The 26,167-nt window shown below is 43.4% G+C and overlaps 1 protein-coding gene across 1 annotated transcript in view; it reads right to left on the bottom strand.

Annotated features, from left to right (window-relative positions):
* Positions 1-26,167, bottom strand: part of ARHGAP11A (Rho GTPase activating protein 11A) — a 76,041-nt gene that overhangs the window by 39,273 nt on the left and 10,601 nt on the right. The window contains exons 2-4 of the mRNA XM_033952398.1: positions 23,479-23,549; positions 9,725-9,821; positions 315-571 (exon numbers count right to left, since the gene is read on the bottom strand). Of these exons, the coding sequence (XP_033808289.1) occupies positions 315-571; positions 9,725-9,821; positions 23,479-23,549 (425 nt within the window). The remainder of the gene's footprint in view (positions 1-314; positions 572-9,724; positions 9,822-23,478; positions 23,550-26,167) is intronic.

Genomic DNA, 26,167 nt, shown 5'->3' with positions numbered 1-26,167 from the left:
CTGTATTCGGAACTTGTGATCAAGAAGTAATCTCTGACTTCATACTACATGCAGGATAAGAATTTAGGGCTCAATAGAAAGAAGTCACATTTTACTTCAGCTCACCTTTGGTACCTACATTACAAGTCATTTCTATAAAATGTGAAGCTGTTAAAGCAAAATGCTATAAAAATAATGAATATATTTATTGGCAATATTAAAGCAAGACAATTATGAAGTTTGGGCACTTTTAAAATGCACAGAATATTGTCAATGAAAACATTTTTAATTTGGGGAGTACAAGATCCAATAAGAAATTGTTGTAGTCTGCTTACCTGCGTGCTACATTATGGAGGAAGCTAAAGAAGAACCGCAATGTCTCTCTGTTTCCATCAGGAAGCAAGCAAGAGAGTAAAAGCGTGGCAGTGCTCCTTTCCTCTTCACAACCCAGCTGCTGAGCCTTTAAAAAAGCCTCATGAAGATCTGATTGAAGAATAGGCTCAGGCAGCTCTCGGAAGAACTGCTTTAGAAGGCCTGCTACATCACAAGGGGCTGCTGTAGATAGGCAGCTGTCACCATGGTCCAATTTACTCTAAGAAAAAAGCAAAACAAAACCCAAATCAAACTCACTCACATCTCCTAAAATTGTAGTTATTTTTAAAGTTTTCATTCTCCTTGAATATCCAATCCAAGACCCAGATTTATATTGCTAGGGGAGCGGAGTAGTAGCTTAATGGTTAGTGCAACTTGCTTTGATGATGATAAACTGGGCTGAATTCCCACTGCAACCTTAGGCAAGTCACCTAACCCTCCATTGCCCCAGATACAAAACGGATTGTGAGCCCACTAGGGACTGAGAAAATGCCTGCATATAATGTGCAGTGCTGCATATATCCACTTGTAGAAGCAGTACAGAAACAATTGTAGTAGTAGTGGAGAGATACAGCAAAGATGCTACTATCCTGCCTCAACCTATACAACATCTACAATCTATTTCCCAGTTCCTGGACAATATATCAACTCTTCTTCATACAGATAGTGCAGTACAGATAGTCCCAGCAGCCATTTCATGCTCCTTTCTATTAAGAAAGCCAATACCACACTTGGGTCTAAAACACACTTTCTAGTTAGGTGATTTTTTTGCTTCACTAAATACCGTAATCATCCTTGAATCTGAAGCCTAGAATTTATGTTTAAAATAAAGAACCTGATATTCAAAAGCACTTAATCAGAATAGCAGCAAGTACTATTGGATCAAAATTCAGCCCAAAGCAGTCAGCGATCAAAGGATGATTCAGATGTTGGCCAATAATCAAACTAGAGTCCAGATAATAAGCTCAATAAAGTATCAGGGCATTTACCCTGTCAGCAGGGCTGAAAATTGCTGCTCAAAATTTTTGAAACATAGTTGCAGTTGGCACAGAATGGTAAAATTGAGTCTTACCTGATAATCTTCTTTCCCTTAGTCATAGCAGACAAATCCAGAGATAGAGAGCACTGATCTGTGATATATAGGATGGTACACTCCCTGGCTGTCCAGTATTTTCAATATCAAAGCAAAAAGAACAGGACCAAACAGTAGTGCCAGTCCTCCCTCCTCAGATACAGTACTGAAATTAAATTATAACAGAAGAACAGTAAGAGTAATAGAAGAAAAAGCATGCAAAAACTTGTCCAGTGAAGACAACAGCTGTATTCTTTAAACAACAAATGGCAGCACTGCACATCAGGGTGGGCTCTGGATTTGTCTGCTGTCATCATCAGCAGACGAACCCAGATGAAAGGGATGTAGCAAAGCAGTTCTACTCACTGAGGGTGGGATTCAGCCAACACTGCCAATAAAACAGGTGCCCCGAACACCGCAACAGATTGAGCAGCTACACCCATGCGATATACTGACAGATTGAAACAGCTAGGGCTTTTCTCCCTGGAGAAGCGGAGACTTAGAGGAGACATGATAGAAACCTTCAAGATCCTGAAGGGCATAGAAAAAGTAGACAGGGACAGATTTTTCAAATTATGGGGAACCACAAGTACAAAGGGGCACTCAGAGAAATTGAAAGGGGAAAGGTTTAGAACAAACGCCAGGAAGTTCTTTTTCACCCAGAGGGTGGTGGATACATGGAACGCGCTTCCAGAGGCTGTGGTAGACAGGAGCACGTTACAGGGCTTCAAAGAAGGTTTGGATAGGTTCCTGGAAGACAAAGGGATTGAGGGGTATAGATAGGTGTAGAGGTAGGCTATAGGGATAGGAGAAGAGGCAAGTATAGGGATAGGAGTGGAGATAGGTTATAGAGCTAGTCAGGGACCACTGCTCAGGCAATGGGCCTGATGGGCCGCCGAGGGAGCGGACCGCTGGGCGAGATGGACCTCTGGTCTGCCTCAGCGGAGGCAACTTCTTATGTTCTTATGATAATGTCTGGCAAATGTATGGACAGAAAAACCATGCATCCGTCCAATAAATGCCCTCCAATGCTAAGACCTGGGACTCCGCCCAAGAAGTCGCGATGGACCTGGTTGAGTGAGTCTTCAGTGAAAGAGGAATTTGCTTTCCCGACAGCAAGTAGGTCACCAAAATGGCCAACTTTATCCACCTAGCGATCGTGGGCTTCGATGCCAGTACGAACAGATGATCTGATCTTCGAAATTCACTAGTTTCTTGGAGGTATGGTTGGAGAACCCTTCTAACACCGAAGTTTGATGAAACCAGTGCATGGTCACAACCATTGATCCCAGCACCTGCAATAATGCCAGTCTCACTCTGAAATTTCCATATCTGATGCAGATGCTTCTCTCTGCGGGCTTCCGGGAGGAACACTTTGTTGTCCCTTGAGTTGAACCAGACTCCCAGATACTCCAAAAACTGATGTGACTTTTCCAAAAGTTGACCACCCAGCCCAGCTTCTGCAGCAGTTGAATCACTCTTTGAACCCTAGTCTGTCTTCAGATTCGGACTGGGCTCTTATAAGCCGATTGTCAATGGTTGTACTTGTACCCACTCTGCGCAGGTGTGCTGCAGCAACCACAATTACTTTGGGCAGGCTGCAAACTGGAAGTGATGCTCCGGCACATATAATCAAAAAATTCATGTGTTCTGGAAAAATGGGAATGTACAGACAATCCTCCTTCAAATCAAGGGAGGCAAGGAATTCCTCCGGTGCCACCGATGCAATCACTAACCTCACCGTTTCCACTCTGAAACGGAACATCTTGAGGGCTGCATTCACTGCTTTGAGATCTATATGTCAAGTATCTGATGGAGCCTGAGTCTTCCGCTGGCACTGTCTCTAACTGATCTAGCAGCCTTTGCACTGTTGCTCTAACTTGATGTTTCATTTTTCTTTTCTGGCCTCCCAGTGGGAAAGTCTAGAAAACAGGTCTGGAATGAAAGAACTCGAGTTTGTACTCCCTCCTGTATAATGTCCAGCAGCCAGCAATATGTTATCATCTCTGCCCATGCGCCCCAATAGGCCAATAACCTCCCTCCAAAACGTGGAGGCTTAGCTGATGGTTTGGCATCGTAACTGCTTCTTCTTGGGAGTTATGGCGGAGTGGGATCCTGAAGATTGGGGGCACCAGGCCACTCCAAATCTTTGTCTGGAGCCTTGCAAAGATCTCTGGCCTGAAGGCTCTCCCAAGTACTGGCGATATTGTCTGGAGGTCCGAAAAGTATCACGTCCTGATCCCCTAGGGGCTCAAGGTCTGCTGATCGGTGAAGACTTTGGCTTGTGATCCTGCACATTGACCATAAGATCATCCAGAACTTTTCCAAAGAGTAAATGTCCCTTAAAATATGCCGCAGTGTGTCTGCTCCATAGCATCCTACGGGCGGAAATGGAAAAAGCAGACATTTTGCTCATGACTTTGAAAAGATCATACAGATCATCAGCTACATAATCTACATCAGACGTTAGAAACTGGTGATCCCTTCCGGCAACTGCCTCCAGATCATGGCACAACTTGGAGTGGAAAGCTCGGGCAACCAAAGACACCACTGCAGCTGCTTTTAAACCTGAGGCCATGACTCCGAGCTTCTTATGAACAAAATCCAGCCTATGGTCCTGGGTATCCTTTAATACCACACTATCTTCACTGGGAAAAGAGGTACGCTTGGTAACCTGTGCCACCAGGAAATCCACTTTCAGGGGAACAAGGAAAGAGCTGGTTAAATTCAGCATCCATTGGATAGAGCCCTGCCATGGCTTTGGCCACAAGAAGGGGCCTCTCTGGGACCTCCCAGTGGTCAATAAGCATATTTTTAATGTCTTGATGAGAAGGAAAACAGGTGGTCTGTGCTGCTAATAAGCAAGCACTGTGTAGTTAAGGACTGCACAGTCAATTCCTGGAGAGATTCCATAATCACCTGCAAAAGTGCTGAAGGCATAAACATCCCTAGAGCTGAAGTAGAATCTCCTGGGAGAGTAAAGGCATTGAAAGAGAGCCCTCTCCAGCCTAGACTGGACCTCCCCATCTTGCACATGGTACTGTTGCTGGGGAATTTCTCTCATGGGCGGGGGGATCCCCCAGTGTCAACATGGCCGCAGACCCCAAGAGTTTCAAGCGGCCTTTATTAATCCCGTAAGCTTCAAATATCATATTGACGAATGCAGGGTGGGAAAACTCCTGTCCAGGACATCAGGACGACCCATGCGGACGCTCACAAACTCCTTTCTGGGGTTTTGCAGCAGCACCATGGCTGCACTTGTGCTGCTCCCTGGCTCTCATACCATCTGGGCACTAACACCCCCTTCCAAGGAACTAGAGGAGGCTAAGCCAGCTGCTCTACCCTCCCCCCTCCTTTCATGCGCTGCTTGGCACATGGGACACAGAAAATCTTCAGAAGGTCATTAATTGCAAATTTGGCATGAATCCAAGGTATCCTGGCCTGAGGAGTCCATCACACCTGTTTTTAAGCAAAACTGAGGTGTTTTGAAGCAGATAGAGGCTATCCAAGATGGGCACTGCGGCAGCGATTTTGGTGCCAAAAAATGCCTGGGGGAGCTACACTGGAGTCCATAAACTAATGATTTGGGGATTTTAGAAGTGGGCAACCCCCAACTCTAACCCCAGAACCCCAACCCGCCAAAACATGATTTTAAAAAAACCTTTCCCCCCTCCCTACAATATTGTTTTTCAGGCTGTCAGCCTGTTACTCAACAACCCAAATGGCATTCTAGATCAGCCGTGTACAACATGCGGCCCAATACGGCTCTCACGGGTCTCCCTCCTCCAAGTGTTTAGTTACTGTCCGGCTCCTTTGCTGCAGTCTCATGAGAAGGGATTGACTACCCTTAGGTTCAGGAATAGAGTATCTGTCGCATTAGAAAGATATTATAACTTGCTTCATGGACTTTAAACTTAAAGAAGTGATTTTGGCTAAGGCTAGAACATCCTCTGGAGTGACCTGTGATTCTTATCCCATTAAGATCTATTAGGATTTATCAGCAGCTACCCTTAAGAGGCATAACAAATTAAAACCAGCTATGATACACCTATGGGAAAAAACCCATTAAATATAAGTAGCTACACCTGTTTGCGTTGGCTTTCTACTATCAAGGAAAATTGCACCATATCAAAACTAAGGAAAATGTGAATTCTCTCGATCTTCCAAGATACATTGTGCATCTTAACACCCAATCAACATCTCTATCGCCACCTTTGAAGTCACGGCCCAGATGGCATCAAGTTCCTGAGGGGATAAAAAGATTAACTTGCCAACATTTGAATGTACAGTTGCCTTCAAAGGACCCACATGACATATATTTGTATAAAGTGGAATAGTTTTGGATGATCTGGGTCTCTTCTAAAGATTCAATGCCACTTGCTCTAGCTTCTGTGCAATTTACACCAACTGGCAGAATATGTGACATATTGCACTAAACATCTGCCAAGAGGACTTATCTGGCATCAGATTTTTGGGTTACGGAATGCTGAAGTTCGCACACTCCAGTCAACATGAAAGGTTGCTTTTTGTATTTCATGCTGCGCAGTTTGGATTATGGGAGGGAAGGGTGGATTTGATTTAAATCAAATCGATTTAAATCACTAGTCAGAAAGACTTGATTTAAATCATAGTTTTCTACAGTCTCATTCTTGATGGTATAATCTTAATATTTACAACCAGACATCATCAGAATAGGCCAGAGGGGTCTTGAGAAGCACAAGGACAATTCAGCAACCTCATCAATGAGATAAGAAAGTTTTTCCTTAGAAATGAGATGGATCATATCAGACCATCACTCTGCGAAGAGCCTTCTGCTCAAGGTCTAAATGCAAAGGAGACTAGAGATCTGAGTGTCCAAATCCTCCAAGACCCAACCAGAGTCACCCAGAGCATCAGAAACCCCCCAGTCCCATCTATGGCATTTAGCCCCCAAAAGGAGGTCTCAGCCAAGGACTCCCTGGCCCCCAGGGAGCCCTAATGTTGATCGAGGGATTAGCTTCCGCCTACAGGGCTTACTTAACCATCTGGATTAAGCTCTGGAGCTAAAAATTAAGACGTCCCATCAAGACCCCTCTTGCAGATGGATCCGAAGTGAGTAGGATAGGAACCCCCAATGTCCCAAAGAAGGCTGTGAACAATCCTACTAAACAAAAACTGCAGCATAAGAAAAAAGAAGAGCAGGAAAACAAAATGGCTGTAGTTCATGCCAAAGATATCAGGATTATAGGTCCCAATTTCTCCATGAAGGGAACCCGCACAGCTTCCCCCTCCCCCTTCCAGGGGGGGTCAGAAACAGCTCATTTCAGGAGAGGCAAAGAAAGACAGTTACCTTTATTCTCCTAACAAGTTCCTTTTTTCCTGGGGGCTGCAGGGAGGAGCCTGGGAAAACCACCCAGAGTATACGTGCACTGAGAGGAAGGGTATGGGGACATGCACCACTCTGGCAGGGCCTCAAAGGTAGACGATAAAAGGCAAAACTAGTGTTGGCGAAGTCAAATTCTGCATTTGACAAGTCCGTTACCAAGAACCCGGGAACAGCCATTAGGCTTAACCTTGCTTGTGCAGCCTTGTCCTGCAGAGAAGGGAGCTAGGCTAGGATCAGGAGCACCAGTCCGAATAACCTTCCAGAGAAAAAAAATATTGGCATTGTCCACGGAGCACCAGCAGGCTATACTAGTGAATTCACTGGAAAAGATCAGTTTTTCTCTACCTCTTTATGCCAGTAGGAGGGGAAAACACCCACTTATTCAGAACCAGAAAGGTGCAGCCAGACGACAAGGAATAGGCAATTTTTAGCATCGATCATGCTTCCTGATCTTGAATAGCAAGGTTTGAGCAAAAATATTTATCAACATGACTAAGCCTGATCTCAAGGCTCAGAAAAACAAAAAACCATCATCAACTTGCCCTAATGATGCTAACCTCCTCTTTCATAAAGCCCTGCCATCCATATAATGTTGCTGCTAAACTTATTGTAGGGGGGAAACAGATTTGATCATGTTACTCTGCTATTGTGAGAATTACATTGGTTGCCAACTGAGGCACGAATCAAATTTAAGGTGGAGTTATTGGAAGGCGAGTGCAGCAGAGAGGGGACTCTCTTTACCTTGGAGCAGCAGTAGCCTTTTTTGCTTGTGTTTTCTTGCCCTGGAACTGGTGCCGACTTTCAGGCAAGTATTGGAGGAGACGGACGGTGATGTCACCGGGGTCTGTCTCCTCAACTTTAAAAGACTGAGGCAGCCGCTGCGCGCGGTGTAGAGGCGCATGGATCGTGGAGAGACCCTTTGAACTTGGGTAAGAGGAAAGAAAAACCCAAAAGTTCTACTCTAGCCATAGCAGGCCCTATGGACCAACATTTAAATTTATTACCACCAGTACCTTTAAGTCAAGACTCTGTTTTAATCTACGGGGAATCGTTAAATTCCCCCGATAGGACTCCTCCTCCTCCATAATTGTCCGGGGATATGGAACCCAATGTGGAACCTATAATAACTTCTGATGTATCTCAAAAATTGCCCACAACCTCTAAATTACAATTTATATCATTGCCTAAACTCATATCAGTGTTGCAAGTTAGTAGGGAAAATTTGAGTCTGTCAGAGGCTACGAAGGATATTACCTTGAAGGACTTATGGCAAATAAATATCCAGGTGGAGGAATTATTAAAAACAGCAATTAAACAAGTTTCAGATTTCTCATTAGAAGTGGTTAATAAAATAGAGCATGTTGATTCTAACCTAATATCACTGGATAAGAGGTTAACATCAACTGAACTACACCACACTGCAGCAGGTATCTGCATCAGCAGTTAAAGATTCATGTGTTATCCACTCTAAGCTAGAACTCATGGAAAATATATCACGGTCAAAAAATCTCCACTTTGTTAATTTTCCTAAAACACATTTAATATCAGCTGAAATTTTGCTTAGAAAATATTTCAAGGAGGTCTTGGGTTTAACAAATGCGGAGACTTTTCATATATGAAATTGGTATTATGTTCCACAAAAGAAAAAGGTAACATCAGACCAGGGGACTGACCTGTTGGTATTTACCGATTTTGACCTAACAAATTTTCTGGAGGACTCCCAAGATATTATAACAACAAGATCTATTCTCCTGACCTCTTGAGTGAATTGGTAAAATTTGTTAATCAGATTATATTTTAAAAACAAATCTATGAAGTATTGTGGTGACATAGTGTTAGGGGTCCTTTTATCAAGCCACGCTAGCGGGGTTAGCGCGTTAGACATTTCATCATGCGCTAACCCCCGCGGCCGGCTAAAAAACTAACGCCTGCTCAATGTAGGCGTTAGCGGCTAGCACAGCAGGCGGTTTAACGAGCGGTAAACCCCTACCGCAGCTTGATAAAAGGACCCCTTAATGTTTCCAGAGCCACCCAGTATCGAAGGAAAGAGTTTCTTCAGTTAAAACCTTGGATGTTAGCTCTGGATGCAATTTTTTTTTTTAATTTCCTTGCAAGTGTATTGTTAAAATGCAAAAAAAAAAAAAAAAAGAGAGTTCATTTTTTGGGATCCAACACACTTGCAAGAATTCTTAAGTCTACGAAAACAAGAAAAAGAAAAGAATAATAAATAATGAATGCTGTTTTTGATTAGGAGTCAAAGTGAAATAATGTACTAATGATTGTTTAGCTCAGGATTTTTTTTTTTCTAAACTTATATATTTGGTTTAAAATTATTGGATAATTCAACAGTAACTCCTCCATATTTGTGGGCTAGAATGATATTATGTTTTGAAGACTGTCATTCTTCTCTTTCTTTTGTTTATTGTAAATTTTCTGATTTTGTTTATCCTTAATCTTTACCGTTCTGTATGGACGGTAATTTTAAAAAATTATTTAAAAAAGAATCAAATTTAAAAGTTTGATTTTTATGTTTAAAATTTTATATGGGTTATGTCCAGGTTACTTGACATATTTGATTACTGTATAATCAGTCAACTAGGCATTTGCGTTCTTCATGTTATTGGTAATAACATCATATTGGGCTTTATAGGAAGGTAAAAAAAAAACAAGGTTATTCTAGAAGTATCTTTGACTAAACAGGGTGAATATTATGACTATATTTTAAGATAAATACTAACTGTTTATAAATTACTGTGATACTGTATTATCTCTTACTGTATTATCTCTTACTTGAAACTTTGTGGTTAAGCAGCATATAAATATGAAAATTAAATATAAGCTTCTATGGTAGATCATGGGGCAGCCTTGGAGTAAATCTGTATGTGATGTTATTTACAGTTAAAACACCTATACCACAAATTATCTTGTACTTTTACCTTTAATGCTTTTAGGCGGACAATGGATCCAGATTTCCGAAAAAGCCCTTCAATCTCAACATGTTCTTCCAAATGTTTACAAGCTTCAATCAGAAAACTGTGGAGAGAGTGACAGCTATTAGACTTCCTCTTAATGCAGTCTGTACATAGCACGTTACTTTAACAAAAGGAAATGGCTCTCTAAAAGCATCCATAAATCAGGATTGGCAAAACAGTATCATTCCTTAGGCAGCATGAGAACTTGGCTTCTTTTTCACAGCAGCTTCAAAAGAAATTCAATTCATGTAGACATCCAAATCCGAGTTTGGACATTTTTCAGAAGGTGCACAAAAATCCAGTACCAAATATTGGAAGATAATCTTTCTGTTAGTCCCTGGGGGATTCAGTAAGCTAGGTGTTCAATTTCTTCCCGCAATCTGGAAGTTACAGAAATCCTAAAACTTTTCTTAGTGCATGCTCCTCCCACCTTAGAGAGAGAATTAGAGTCCTTTGTAGTTCGGTCCTAAAGTCAAGCAACATACCTGAACAAATCCATGACAAGGAAGAGGGTACTAGGGAAGCATCCCAGCAACAAACAATTTCTAAACTGGTCTGTTCTACAAAACATGAAAATAAGCAATAAACTGTCTCAAAGGCAACACAGAAACATTGAGGAACAATGTAGAACAACCTGCTGTGTGCATCAAGCACCCGTATGAAACAGCCTTCAGTAATATGCATACTCACAGAAGAGCAAACTCCCCACAGGATTTGTCTACTGGCTGGAAGATCTTCAAGCCTGTAAGGAGAGAAGGGACTCCTGTAGGGGTGCACGAGCGCTCTAGCCCAGGGGTCTGTCTCCAAGGAGACCGCAATGAACCCCAGCACCTGCAGATATTGCCAGGGTATGTCCAGGAGATTTCTGATCTGATGCTGAAGTTTCTGTCTGTGTGGCTCGGTAACACACACATGACCCTGCCGGGTGTCGAAGAGAAGGCCCAGATACTCCAAGATCTGTGACGGTGTCAACTGGCTCTTCCTGAAGATGATACTGGAGAATTAAAGCCTAAATGTAGGAAAAGATCTCAGATTCACCATTTAGGGAACATATATGTTTTCTCCCTAAAAGAGTTGTGGTGTGGATTTCTTTCATTGATCAAAAATCCTCCATTATCTTTTAAGGTGCTAGTCATTAATGCTATAATTTTTTAGACATTTTTATCTTGTTTTCTTAATGATAGCGTTTATGATAATTTATAATAATTTATAGCATTTGTAATAATTTATAAATAATTGAATGAATATAATCACAGGGGCCAATAGCGCTTCAATATAAGCAACTTAAATGCAGCTCCCTTGACTTCACGTTTATCTAAAGTGCTAAATGCATCAATTATAACGAATACAAAATGAAGGAAGTGCAAGTTGTTTGTCGAAAGCCAAGACGTGTGTTAAAGTGCTGTGTGCTCTATTGCTCTCTGCTCAAATATAGCTAAAGTAATGTGTGCTTTACTAATCACTGCATAATGCCCAAATCGCTCTTGCTCTAGTCACTGCGTATTACTCAAAACGCTCTAGCTCGATGAGTCCCATTTCACCCTAATTTATAGGCTTCATCAGAAATCGAGCGGAGCGTTTTGAGTAATATGCTGTGACTAGAGCAAGAGCGATTTGGGCATTATGCAGTGATTAGTAAAGCACACGCAGCACTTTAACACACATCTTGGCTTTCGACAAACAACTTGCACTTCCAACAGATAAGTGTTTGTCCTTCATTTTGTATTCGTTATAATTGATGCATTTAGCACTTTAGATAAACGTGAAGTCAAGGGAGCCGCATTTAAGTTGCTTATATTGATGCGCTATTGGCCCCTGTGATTATATTCATTCAATTATTTATCAATTATTACAAATGCTCTAAATTATTATAAATGATCATAAACGCTATCATTAAGAAAAAAAGATAAAAATGTCTAAAAAATTGTAGTATTAATGACTAGCACCTTAAAAGATAATGGAGGTTTTTTGATCAATGAAAGAAATCCACACCACAACTCTTTTAGGGAGAAAACATATATGTTCCCTAAGTGGTGAATCTGAGATCTTTTCCTACATTTAGGCTTTAATTCTCCAGTATCAACTTGTGGTTGTACTTGGTATTAGATTGTTGATACATATCTTTCACTGTTCCGATTTGATTCTTCCTGAAGATGACAATCCAACCCAAGCCCTATAGCAGAGATACTACCGTCTCTACTCCACATTCATACTCCTATTGAGACAGAGCATGGATCAACTAGCCGTCCAAGTAAGGATGGACCTGGACACCCTGCCTGCAGAGAAAAGCTGCTATAAGTACCTTTACCTTGGCAAAAGTGCAGGGAGCTGTCGTGAGCCTAAAGGGAAGAGTCGTGAACTAGAAATGCTGTTGCAGAACATGGAAACACAGAAACCTGAGATACTCTGAAAATACTGGAATATGGAGGTAAGCCTCTTTGCGATCAAAAGACATGAGAAACTCCCCCAGAAAGGCAGCAGCAATTATTGTGCACACAGTTTCTATTCGGAAATGAGGAATCCGCAGGAAGTGATTGACCAACTTGAGATCTAGAATGGGCCTCCAGTCTTCTGAGCCTTTCTTTGGCACGATGAAGTATAAGGAGTATCTGCCGAAGCCCGATTTGTGTTTTGGAATGGGTTCTATGGCTCGGATGTCCAATAGACACTTGTAGGGTAGCGTGGAACTTTGATTCCTTCTCTGACCAACTTGCTGGCGAGTCCAGAAACAAATCCGGAGGCAGGCAAAATAAATATATCTTGTGTCCCTCCCTAATGATGTCCAGCATTCATTGATCCAAGATATGCGAGTCCACTCCTGGTAAAACTGAGAAAGTTGGCTCCTGATATGAGGAAGCCCCACCTGACTTCTGACATCACTGGGGCTTTTTAGGAGCAATAACTGACCAGATGTTTGAGGAATTGTTGTAATGAAGACAGTATCCCTGGATATATCTTTGGGAGGATGAGCCCGATGATCCCTGACAAAATCAATGGGGGACCAAAAATTACTACAGTCATCTCCCAAAATCTGATAAGAGTTGTTCACAGGGAGACTCAGGGTTGCGATCAACAACACTGGCCATGAGGTCAAGACTTTTGCCAAAATGAAGCTCACCCTTGAAAGGCAATCTGTTTAAAATGGCTTTGGAGGCAGCATCCCCAGCCCAGTGATGGGTCCAAAGAGTCTAGCAAGCAGACACCACATAAGCTGAGCCCTTACTAAGAACTCTATTGAAATCATAAAGGGCGTCCACCACATAATTCACACCGTCCATCATTAGCTGGGGACAGGTATCCACGTCTGCAGAGGGCACACTGCATAATCTTGTGTGACAGGCATGTGCCACAAAAGAGGCTGTAGCCACCGTTGATATCTAAAGAAGCCACTTCAAAAAGCTTATTTAATATAACATCCACTCTGTAATTGAGAATCCTTTAGTACTACTACCACATTGCTAGAGAGGGCCATGCATCGAGTAACCTGCGTTACAGCCATATCCACTTTAGGTTGCCCAAAAACTACTGAAAATCAGGAACCAGGGGATAAAGCTTAGTCAGAACTTTAGAGAGCCAGAAAGAGCTTTCTAATGTATTACATTGTTCTGTAACCAGACCAAGAAGCTGAAGATGGGATAGAAAAAAAGGAAGACAGCACATTAGAATGGTCCATGACCGAACACTGAGACATGGAAGGTGGAGATTCCAATTTGAGCTCTTTCGGAACCTTGGCAATAAAATGGTGGGCAGAACCATGCTTAAAAAGTCTGCGGAAGGAGGGATCTTTACCTAAATCTTGACTTGTGTTGACTAGTTCCAGAAAGGGTATCAGCTGCATCCAAAATAGAAGCAATGTCAGAAGACACAAGAGGCATAGTATCCACATGGCAACTAATGCAATCAAGCCCTGCCATATCCAGACAAGAGGGCTCCTGAAAAGGGAGCTCTGCCACTGGCACAACCAGCAGAGAAGAAACTGACATGCCCACAGGTTGCATCAAATGAGCTGAGACTGAAGAATACACTTTCCAGAGGAGCCGAATAAAGTCCAGTGAAAAGCCACACCCCTTGTCCATTGGTGGGTCTTGCTGAAGTGCCCACACCGTGCTAAAAGAGTCCCCAGACTCGAAATGCCAGTATTTGGCGTCAGACTCCAGAAAGGCTTCTAGGTGGGATTTTTCTCTAAACCATGGATCCAGGCCTGCTCCCCAGCCCTGGAGGAAACCGGAGGAGAAGCCAGAAGCTTCCGCCCCCTCCCCCAGCGCACTGTGGCACACAGTACATGGTTGCTGATCCAGCACCAGTTTGGCAAAATCAATGCACACATTCAACAGGTTAGGGGTGGGGAATCCATTCTAAATGATTTTTAATCAAATCGAGGGGTTTTGAGACAAAAAAAAAACTTTGAAAAAAAGATCAATAAAAATCCAAGATGGCCGTTGCCAGCGAATTCATGCCACAAAAGGCAAAAATTAACAGAATCCAAAAATAAAAAATAGCGATTTGAGAGAACTGAATCCTACTCTCAGACACTCTCAAAAATTAGTTTTAGAGAGTTTCACAAACCACCCTCAAAGTTCCCATAGGAAATAATGAAGATGCACTCGCAGTCTCTGAAGTGCCTGTTTGTCAGCTCTGTACACTGCAGCTGAATGGAGGAAAATGATTTTCTGCCTCAGAAACTGTTTCAAATGGCCAAACTTCAAGATTTTCGGACTGCCAGTTGGACGGATACTGACTGTAACCTCCAACCCCATGGACCCTCTCCAAGTGACCGGGGAAAGGAAACGCAGCCTGCACCCTGAAACTCGGAAGATTTTTTTACTTAGGACGCAAACAGTCTGCGCTTAAACACCTCACAAGGTCAGAGGACAAGTGAGCTCCCAGGAGAATGGGCCCCAAGTCCAGGAAGGGTGACACACAGCAGGCTGGTTCCACATATCCACTGAAATTTCTCAGTGAAGCAGCGTCCTTTCCTACGACAGAAGATCACCACAAAGGGGTCTCAAGGCACTCAAGCCACAGAAAGAGATGAAATTTAAATAGAAAAAATAAGAAAAAGATGTAGAGCAGAAAACTTCTGCACAGATTGCTTGTGGTAAATGAAAACTACAAGGGGCTCTAATTCTCTCTCTAAGGTGGAAGGTGCATGTGCTCAGAAAAGTGTTAGGATTTCTGCAACCAGGATTGCGGGAAGAGATTGAACACCTAGGGTACTGAATCTGGAAGGGACATAATAGAAGCCCATTTTCAAAACGGCAGTCTTGTTTTTTCAAAAATGGTGTTTGTGCTCAGTGCATCTATCTTTTTGGAAAACAAACAAACAAAAAAAAAAAAAAAACCAACCCAAAACCCACATCCAAAAGAAAAATGCACAAAACAAGCCATTAGGATATAGGAAGGGTCAGTTGTTTTAACTGACTGGCCACACAGACATTCCAGCAGATTTTCGGTGATAGACCTTAGAGGGCACCATAATGAATCTCACATAAAAAGGTCCAGGTACACATCTCACCATAACCCCCTTGTTAGGGTTGTCCAGAAAAACCTAAAGTTGGAAAAACTGTGCAAATTGAAGTTTTTTCCATGAATTTGATTGTGCTTGATCAGAAAATAATTTAAAAAAAAAATTTAAAGCCAGTCCTGGGATACCTCAAAGCCACCGATTATATAAAGCTTCATGGGTTGGATTCCTTAGAACCCAACTAATACAGTGTTACAATCATAAAAGAATAGGAAAGCATTCTCCTGTCATCAAATAATGATAAAAAGACATTTTATGCAAAAAGATCTAGCAGTATAAATGAACCTTCAATATCTGTACTTTATTGTGTAAAATAACAGAAATTTAACATACTTCGCTAATAGCTGAACACGTACACCTTGTGTAGTCATCTACCAATTGCCTTCCAAAAACTCAAGCATTCAATGCCTTTTTGAGATAGTCAGGGTAAAGCATGTAATGCTGTTTAACTCCTTGTATCAAGGCCTTATGCTGTACTTGGTGTACTCAGGAAGAAAAGAAGATTGGCAGACAGTAAGGGGATTCAAGTCAAATTTAATCAAAATGCTCCCAGGAATAATGTATTCAGTGCAGCGTGAAGCCTTGTTGCAAGAATTTAAACAGCATCACAGGCTTTACCAACTATACTGCTATCATTTCTATAGAGCTGCTAGACATATGCAGCACTTTACATCAAACACAGAACAGATTCTCTGATCAAAAGAACTTACAATCTAATCAAGACAAGGCAAACTGGACAAGGTGCATCAATGCATTATCTATACCAGTGTTTTTCAACCGCTGTTCCGCGGCACACTAGTGTGCCGCGAGATGTTGCCTGGTGTGCCGCAGGGCCGCCGGGCCCGGAGCTTACAGGGGGCCCGAGGCAGGGGCGCCAGTAGCTCGCCAAGGCAAAGTGAGTCGATCACCCAGGACTCACTTTGTCTTGGCGATCTAATCCACAGTTCTTCAACCGCCGGTCCGCAGGAAATTTTTGCCGGTCCGCGTAGGACCGGCAAGATTGACTCATTTGAACTTCCTGCCGGTCCGCGCAGGACCGGCAAGATCAGCATCGGAAGCGTGCGCTGGGCCGGAGAGATCTTGGGGAGCCTCCGACAGTGGCTTTCTCCCCTCTCTGCAGCTCACCTTTACTTCCCAGCGCAGCGATTCACGAAGGCAGCCTCGGGGCTTTTGCTGAGTCGCGGCTGCCTCTGATGATGCAACTTCCTCTTTCCTCAGAGGCGGCGCGACCCAACAAAGGACCCGAGGCTGCCTTCGTGAATCGCTGCGCTGGGAAGTAAGAAGAGCTGCTGGGAGGGGAGAAAACCACTATCAGTCTGGGAAGCTGCTGGGCAGGGGAAAAAAGGGACAGCTGCTACTGGAGAGGGAGAAGGAGAAGGAGAGATGCATCTGGGAGGGGAGGAGGGAAAGGAATCTGGGAAGCTGCTGGGCCAGGAAAAAAAAGGACAGCTGCTACTGGAGAGGGAGAAGAAGGAGAGATGCTTCTGGGAGGGGAGGAGGGAAAGGAATCTGGGAAGCTGCTGGGCAAGGAAAAAAGGGACAGCTGCTACTGGATAAGGAGAAGAAGGAGAGATGCTTCTGGGAGGGGAGGAGGGAAAGGAATCTGGGAAGCTGCTGGGCTAGGAAAAAAAGGGACAGCTGCTACTGGAGAGGGAGAAGGAGACGGAGAGATGCTTCTGGGAGGGGAGGAGGGAAAGGAATCTGGGAAGCTGCTGGGCAAGATAAAAAAAGGGACAGCTGCTACTGGAGAGGGAGAAGAAGGAGAGATGCTTCTGGGAGGGGAGGAGGGAAAGGAATCTGGGAAGCTGCTGGGCAAGGAAAAAAAAGGGACAGCTGCTACTGGAGAGGGAGACGGAGAGATGCTGCTGGGAGGGGAGGAAGGGAAGAGAGTTACTGCTGGACAGGAGGCTGGGAGAAAGAAAGAAAGGGGGCAGGCAGGGAAACAGAAGGAAAGAAGAGAAACAGAAAAAAAGAAAGAAAGGTCAGGGAGAGAGGAAGAAAAAGTTGGGGGAGGGAATGAGGTGTGGAGGAGAGAAAGCATACAGGCTGATAGAAGGGAAGAAAGATTGGATGCACAGTCAGAAGAAGAAAGTGCAACCAGAAATCACCAGACAAGGTAGGAAAAATGATTTTATTTTAAATTTAGCAAAGTGGAGGCAGTATTACCACAGTTTTCAAAGGAATTTGCCCAAATAACTTAATAGTTAACTGGGTAAATTCCCAGAGATGAAAACTTCCCTTCACTTACTATGCACAGTTCTGAATTTATATCTGCTGTCTATATTTTACAATATGGTCACCTTTTACTAAACCGCAATAGTGGTTTTTAGCGCAGGGAGCCTATGAGCGTCAAGAGCAGTGCTGGGCATTCAGCGCAGCTCCCTGCGCTAAAAACTGCTATTGTGGTTTAATAAAAAGGATGGAGGGTATATTTGTCTATTTTTGTATGCTATAAAAACCAAATACAGAGAGAGACTGAGAGCTGTTGACGAAGAGCTACGTGTGTGTCTTTCTTCCATTCCAGCCAGAATATCAGCTTTGTGTTCAGCCAAACAGGCCCAGGTTTCGCTCTGAATAAAGTATTTTATAATTTTTATTTCATAATAAAGTAATTATAAAATACTTTCTTTGTGTTTATTTGATTCCTATTCAAGAGAATTACTTTATATATAGTCAATATAGGCAGAGAGTTAAATTTTTTAACATTTTCTAATGGTGGTGTGCCTCGTGATTTTTTTCATGAAACAAGTGTGCCTTTGCCCAAAAAAGGTTGAAAAACACTGATCTATACCACTGTTTCCCCGAAAATAAGCCCTACATGATTTTCGGGGTAGGTCTTAATATAAGCCCTACTTGAAGCATTGGATTCACCGGCAGCAGCGCTTCCCCCCGCCCCCCTGCTGACCCATCTCTCCCTCCCATCTGAACTCCGTCGACCGTGAGACCGACATACCTTCTTCCAAAGGGCAGCAATCTAAACGGGCTACTTCTCGGCCTTCTCCCGCCGGGGCATTCCTCTGCCGCATCACTGATGTCATCAGCAATGTGACACACAGAATGCCCTGGTGGGAGAAAGCCATGAAACAGCCTATTTAGATTGCTACCGATGCTGCTGTTTGGAAGAAGGTATGTCGGTCTCGTGGTCGGCAGGGTTCGGATGGGAGGGAGAGATGGATGGGTGAGCAGGGGTTCGGCTGCGCAGCAGCAGGGGGGGATGGGAGGGAGGGATAGAAAGATGCTGCACAGGGGGGATGGGAAGAACAGAGGGACAGAAGCTGTGCAAGGGTTCTGTTGCACAAGGGATGGGAGGGAGGGATAGAAAGATGCTGTGCAAAGGTTCTGCTGCATGGGGGGATGGGAGGGAAGGCACAAGGGGATGGGTGAGAGGGAAGGAAAGATGCTACACGTGGGGGGGGAAGAAAGAGGAAGAATTTGGGTGGAGCAGAGATGCTCATTGTACATGAAAAAAATAAGACCTACCCCGAAAATAAGACCTAGTGCATTTTTTGGGCCCAAAATTAATATAAAACTTATTTTCAGGGAAACACGGTATCTATACAATACTATCTTTACAGTACTATATATACTACCTATATAATACTATCTCAAGAAGACATTGAATGCTTGAGTGTTTGGAACGCCATTGGTAAATGACTACACCAAAGTTGTAACAAATCTAGCTCTCCTCCTAGCTTAGTCACAAGATGGTCTAGGAAGAACAGTAAACCCCTATGCCGGAGAGCTGACCAGGTTTGCTCTGCTGAGTATGACAGCGCTGACCTCCCTTGACCTCCCTTATTGATGACTGCCAAGCCTGCTGTTAGCTCACCTAAAACCTCAGGAGCAAGGAAACTACATCTCCCAGAAAGACAGAATCAGCAGGAAGCTTTCACATGAGCAGTCAAAGCTGCAGAGGGAGCATTCTCCCTTCCCCCTCTTCAAAGCAGGGAAGGGTAGCTTGGAGACAGTTAAAACGAGGCAGCTCAGAACTAGGGAGGGGGAGGAGTAGAGAGGCTGGGAACGGGAGCCTCAGCAGCTGCAAGACTTGTTTCCCCAGCTGAATGCTGACGAGCTGGGAAAAGACTGTGAGATGGTGGACATTTCAGAGGTGTCTGATCCCACCATTGAGAGGCAGCTGGAAAGCTGGGAACCCTTAGACATTGGTGTGCCAATTAGTCCTAGTGGGAGATTGGAAGTAAAGGACATAAGCTAAAAAGGTTGGAAATGCTTTGCTATTTTTGATGCTTACCTGTGTTCTGAAAGTTTTGGGACTAAGTTTGCTGTGTGTTCAGAAGTGCTTAAACTTCCCAGAGCTAGGCTCTGAAGAATGCTTTCACGTAGTTTGTTGCCTTGAACTGCCTAAACATTTGCAAACTACGCAGCGTTTTGTTTTCCTCCTCTCCACACAGCTGGAGGCTAATTAGCAGTGATAAGTTTCTGCAGGGAACCCGTTTGTGTGAGTTCCCTAGCTGCAGGCTGCCTGTAGAAGGATTCCAAGTTTAGCAGTTTACTTTTTTGGTTTTGAAAAGTTTTATTTTTCATGCAGCAAGTATTTTATGTGTTTCTCCCTACTGCTCCTTCATAGGAAGAGAGCATTGCTAAACCTATCTTTAACATTTAAGGCTGGTGAAGAGGACTGAGTTGCAAAGACCAAAGTCCAGCCAAAATTCTGATATGTTTGTTTTTCTATTTTTGAAATAAGAATCAAGTGATTGTTTGTGAAACCAGGGTGGCCAGGTTGGCCCAGAATTTTATGTTTTGGTTCCTGAACAAATGTGTTGAAAAGTATTGTATCTTGCAGGTAACACTAGAGCAGCCTGACTCAGGGTCAGGAATAAAAGTATATCTTGATTTTGGACATTTCTGGGTATGTGTGATTTTCCTTGCCTGTTTTCACTGTGGACATTTAAATGACATTTTCACCCTAGGCCGGTGCCTAGGGAGCCTGAAGGATTCCTTAGTTGGAAGGAACGCGCTGGGAGCGGTATCAGTTGCTGTGAACCAGGCTCGCTGCACTTATCAGGAGCCCAGGTTGTGACAAAGTGTACATGTTAGAGATTAGGCTCTTATCTTGCTAATATCTTTTCTAGTAGATAGGTGTGTTATTATGGACGACAGGGTATTCTCTCCATGCAGAAGGAATCCACTCCAGGTTTTTGATTTCTCCTCCTTCACCACAGGGTACTGCTTCCCTTCAGTTTGTATCAAAGCATGTGATAGTCCTATAGGAACCCATAGGAAGTGTGTGGAGTTTGTATCAAAGCATGTGATAGTCCTATAGGAACCCATAGGAAGTGTAGGAGTATGTGGCGCAGTGGTTGGATCTACAGCCTCAGCACCCTGGGGTTGTGGGTTCAAACCCCACACTGCTCCTTGTGACCCTGGGCAAGTCACTTAATCCTCCATAGCCCCAGGTACGTTAGATAGATTGTGAGCCCACCGGGACAGAGAGGGAAAAATGCTTGAGTACCTGATTGTAAAAACCGCTTAGATAACCTTGATAGGCGGTATATAAAAATCCTAATAAACTTGAAGGGGTACAGGGAGGCTCCCCGAATACAGTGCTGTTTTACTGTGAAAATATAAAAAAGTGACAGAATGGATTAACCATAAAAATCAGAAACATTCCCCAGTGAGCTATGATAATACATTATTCTTCATACCCTTGAGGGCTGACTGGCATCAAAATCTCATCTTTGACTTGAACTGTCTGATTGAGGGAGTAGGAAGACAGAATCGCAAGGTCATGCATTTAGGCTGCAAAAACCAGAGGGAACAGTACAGTTTAGGGGGTGAAGAACTTATGTGTACGACAGAAGAGTGAGACTTGGGTGTGATTGTATGTGATGATCTTAAGGTGGCCAAACAGGTTGAAAAAGTGACGGCGAAAGCTATAAGGATGCTAGGTTGCATAGGGAGAGGAATGGCCAGTAGGAAAAAGGAGGTATTGATGCCTCTGTATAAGACTCTGGTGAGACCTCATTTAGAATAATGTGTACAGTTCTGGAGGCCGCACCTTTAAAAAGATATAAAAAGATGGAGTCGGTCCAGAGGAAGGCTACTAAAATGGTATGTGGTCTTCGTGATAAGGCGTATGGGGACAGACTTAAAGATCTTAATCTGTATACTTTGAAGGAAAGGCAAGAGAGGGGAGATATGATAGAGCCATTTAAATACCTATGTAATATAAATGTGCATGAGTCGAGTCTCTTTCATTTGAAAGGAAACTCTGCAATGAGAGGGCATAGGATAAAGTTAAGAGGTGATAGGTTCCGGAGTAATCTGAGGAAATATTTTTTTACGGAAAGGGTGGTAGATATGTGGAACAGTCTCCTAGAAGAGGTGGTGGAAACAGAGACTGTGTCTGAATTCAAGAGGGCCTGGGATAGGCATGTGGGATCTCTCAGAGAGAGAAAAAGATAATGGTTACTGTGAATGGGCAGACCAGATGGGCCATTTGGCTTTTATCAGCCATCTTGTTTCTATGTTTCTAAAAGATATTAGCAAGGCAAGAACTTACTCTCTTTTCATTCCTTGTGTATAGGGGGTGCCACGTGGGCCTTTGCGTGACTCGTGGATATTCAACAGCTCTGGTGCCTCTCTGCTCAGTAAGAGTGGGATCTTGGCATCTGGATCCAGTGGCGTTAGTTGGTTGGCTATGTGCCTCAGATGAGGGTGATACCAAGCAGATGTCTTCCTTCTCCGACTCCCTGCCATGACTCGACTCCAGGGTAGAGGGGTCTGGGAAGTTTGATTTCACAATATCTGGGTGTAGAGCATCCTTGATTTCATCCCCCTGTGCTCAGGACAATCATTGAACTGGAAGGGCCCTTTAGCCCTCAGGTCCTAGAGAGCCAGGTGACTTGCTAGGTATCCTTTCTCTGAGGCTTTGGGCTGAACAATTTCACTCCAGATGATACCAAAATCTGCAATAAAGTAGGTACCCTGATGGTGTAGATAACATTAGGAAGGAACTAGTGAAGCTTGAGAATGGTCTGAAATTTGGTAGCTAAGATTTAATGCTAAGAAATGCAAGGTCATGCATTTGGGCTGCAGAAGCCCAAGGGAATAATACAGTTTAGGGAGTGAAGAACTTTTGTGCTCAAAAGAGGAGCAGGACTTTGGTTTAATATGCGATGATCTTAAGCTGGCCAAATAGGATGAAAAGGTGATGGCAAAAGGTAGAAGGATGCTAGGGTTCATTGGGAAAGGAATGGACAGTAGGAAAAAGGAGGTATTGATGCCCCTTTTTAAGATTGTCGTGAAACCTCATTTAGAATATTGCATACAATTCTGGAGACCACACCTTCATAAAGATATAAACAAGATGAAGTTGGTCCAGAAAAAGGCTACTAAAATGGTCGGAGGTCTTTGTCATAAGGTGTATGGGGAGAGACTTATAGATCTCAATATGTATACTTTGGAGAAAAGGTGAGATATGATAGATGTTTAAATACCTATGTGCCATAAATACGTATGAGGCGAATCTCTTTCAATTGAGTGAGAAGATATAACTTCAGGAATAATCTAACAAAAACACATTTTACAGAAACGGTGAAAAATGTGTAGAATAGTCTCCCAGTGGTAGAGACAAAGATTGTGTCTGAATTCAAGAAAGTGTGGGATAGGCATGTGGAATATTTTGGGGAGAGGAGATAGTGGTTGTTGCGGATGGGCCATTTGGTCTTTACCTGCTGTCATGTTTTTCTGTTTCATTAGAATTCAAAGTGGCCCTACAGTAAAAATTAATGAAGACCACTGACAATATAATGAAGATGGAAAAATACTGAAGAATTCCAGGCTGCATTAGTCCTAATATTAGTGATGTCACTTGAATAGTTTAAATTTCTGTCTCCATCTGCTGGTATAGAGACTCAACCCCCTGGTCTGTACTGGTCCAGCAAAATAAGAAGCATGATTCATCGTTATCTGATGTCTATGTTAAGCTCCAAAGCACACTGCTGAGAATATCCTGAAAGGAAGAGAATACCAAAGAAGCAACAAGTTGGATTGAGTGTGAGCTCAAACTTACTGTACAAAAGAGGCAAAGTAAGCTGTTTACTTGTAAAATAAAAACAAACCTGCCTGACCTTCTCATCAATAATATAAGGAAGCACTAAGAGTAATTTTAGATTGATGATCAAAATTATTTTAATCATCTGGAATATTGCTGTAATATTTAATCTGTACTTACATTGGAATGTTTCCATATTCCTGCACATAAGACTTAGGTAGTGCATATAGAGGTGTTCCAAATGTTTTAGTCTGTCAGGTAAAGAAAAAAAAGGAATTACTGAACGTAATAAATAATGTATTTTATTTAACAAAAAATTTTCATTACCATTTTCCATTATTAGATCTTCTTCTGGCATTTGCCAATTCACATCTTACTGTCTCCCCCCCTCCAACCCAACCCTTTTACAAATTTGCACGACAATGGCCCCAAAGCCCTTTAAATCCCTATAGGCTTTGGGACAGTTATTGTAGCGGCCTGCGCTAAACAGTTTCATAAAATAGGCCCTAAGTAAAGACCCTTTCCCTAGCAACAGCAGCAGATGAATCCAGAGACCAATGGGATAGCTCACATCTACCAGCAGGCGGAGATAGAGAAACTGATTAACAGGTGGTCCTATTGGCTGGCACTCCTCCTGTCTCATCAGTAATCTCTATCTCCCAGCAGGAAAAGGTCGCTACCAGACACAGAAAAACGCACTCCCCATTCATACCCCCCCCAATCAAGGAAGTAAAAAGAACAAAACTACACGACGGCCTCCTAGCCACTCAAGCCGCAAGGCTGGACAACCAGATCTCCAACCTTCTGATGACCACCCCAGACTATAGGACGTTCAGAAAAGAAATAAAAACCACACTTTTCAAGAAATTCCTGAAGCAGCAATAACACCACGACCTCTTAGTAACTCTAAAACTGACATTTGATCTACCCATTACTACACTAATAACAACAAAAGAATCTCCACTATGACCACCTATTAACTCTCTTACAAACCACCTAACCCTCAACAACGCGCAAAATGTCTATAAGACCTACAATCTACCTCTCTAGCTAATCATTGTAACTCTGTTCTTTTTAAATTAACCTTTTGTAATCCGCCTTGAACCGCAAGGGAATGGCGGAATAGAAATCCCTAATGTAATGTAATGTAATTCAACTAGCTCCTGAATTCTGGCTGTGGCTGGAACTTTATTTTCTCCTGTTGAGGTTTCTCTTCAGTGAGACTGCCATTCTGTTTCTCCTGTTGAGATTTCTCTTCAGTGAGCTGGAAGTGCTATTTCTCCTGTTGAGATTTTTCTCTTCAGTGAGACAGGGGTGTCCAGCTGAACGGTGCCGGCTTTAGAGATTACACTTGGGCCCCCCCTTGTCCCTGCCTCACCCTCCCTCCATTGCTAGAGGGTCTGACTGGGTCTCAAATTTTTTCTTCTTTCCCTTCTCTGTAAAAAAAAAAAAAAAAAGAGACCACAGTTGTTACATTCTGCCATGCTTTTGCTGCAAACTGGCTTCAGCCAGCCCTAACAACAAGCTGTGAGTATGTCTGGCTTTTATAGTTGTTTGAACTTCAGGTTCTGTTTGGGAGTCTTAGTACTGTGGGTTTGGTCATCATACATTTAAGGTATGGATATTTTATTGAGGCTAAGTTTTATGACTAGAAATCCATGGAGGGAGCCGGGACTTCCCGCCCTTTGCATGCATGCGCTTTGTTTCCTTGTTGGTTACAGCGCAGCAGTAGCGATGCGATTTCATGCTCGTACTTGTTCTCTTTGTTGGGTTTCAGTGCAGCAGTAGTCCTGTTTATTCTGAGGCTCTCTTTCATCAGTGTTTGTCACGGCCATGTGCAGCTGATTGTGCAGGTGCCGGTTTATAGCAGCGCGCATGAGATGGGATATGTTTTTTCCGGTCTTCTGGTTATTCCCCGAGTCTGATTTTCTTTCTATGCAAGATGCGGCAGGGTAAATTTTGCGGGGCTCGAATCCGACTATGTTTCTAGGAGCGTTGATGCAGCGGCCACGTGTCAGCGAGAATCAGGCGTGCGCATGGGTCTCCGGCGATGGCGGGAGAGCTGCAGTGTTCCGGTAATTTGTTTCCAGCTGACTTTGGTCAGGGTATGCCGGGGCTTCTCTTCTTTCCGGTTCAGACAAGTTGTATGTGTTTCACCAGCTTTGGGACAAGCTTGGGCAGCTTTATATGTCTATGTCTGTGTTCCTGCTGTACTCCCTTGAAGGAAGCTGCTTGTTTAATCGGACTCTGGGGTTAGCACTCAAGGGGTTTACCAGAGAGACTCTGACCTGTGCTAGGTCACCCAGTCTCGGTTTGTCTCCGGACTGGGGCGACATACGGCAACTCACGGCACGGTGAGATCAGCAGTAAGATAGTGCCCTGTATTTCACACAGGTATCTCATTGTCTCTTTTGGGGTCCCTGCAGATTGAGCCTTTGTCTATTGGTAACTGTCCTTGTTTGGGCCTCTGTGCTGAGCTGCATGTGTCTAGTAGTGGCACAGGATATTTATGCCTAAAGGTAGTACAAGCAGTTTTCAAGTTCGGGCTATCTCTATGGGCATAATGACACTGCGCATATTCCTGCGGCCAGGACTCTCTTTCTCTATTTCTGAGGGGGCCTGGACTTCAGATTTCCATGCTTATCACGCTGGTTTCTCCTGTCACCATTTTCTCATGGCACATGCTAGACGGGCCCCCCAACCAGACAGAAAAGGCTGTACAGCTCCTTTTAACCAGGAGCCAGTTACCTATTCTATCAAACCCATGGAGGTTCACGCACTATGTGGCTGTTAGCCTCATCCCTGAAGCTCTCATTAACTATGTGAGCTTTGTCTGATACCTGTAAGGATGCTGTTGTTTTCCACGGGG

Source organism: Geotrypetes seraphini, chromosome 7 (genome assembly GCF_902459505.1).
Source record: "Geotrypetes seraphini chromosome 7, aGeoSer1.1, whole genome shotgun sequence".
Taxonomy (NCBI): domain Eukaryota; kingdom Metazoa; phylum Chordata; class Amphibia; order Gymnophiona; family Dermophiidae; genus Geotrypetes; species Geotrypetes seraphini.
Note: the sequence above shows the minus strand (reverse complement) of the source record. Positions and strands in the feature narration are given on the sequence as shown.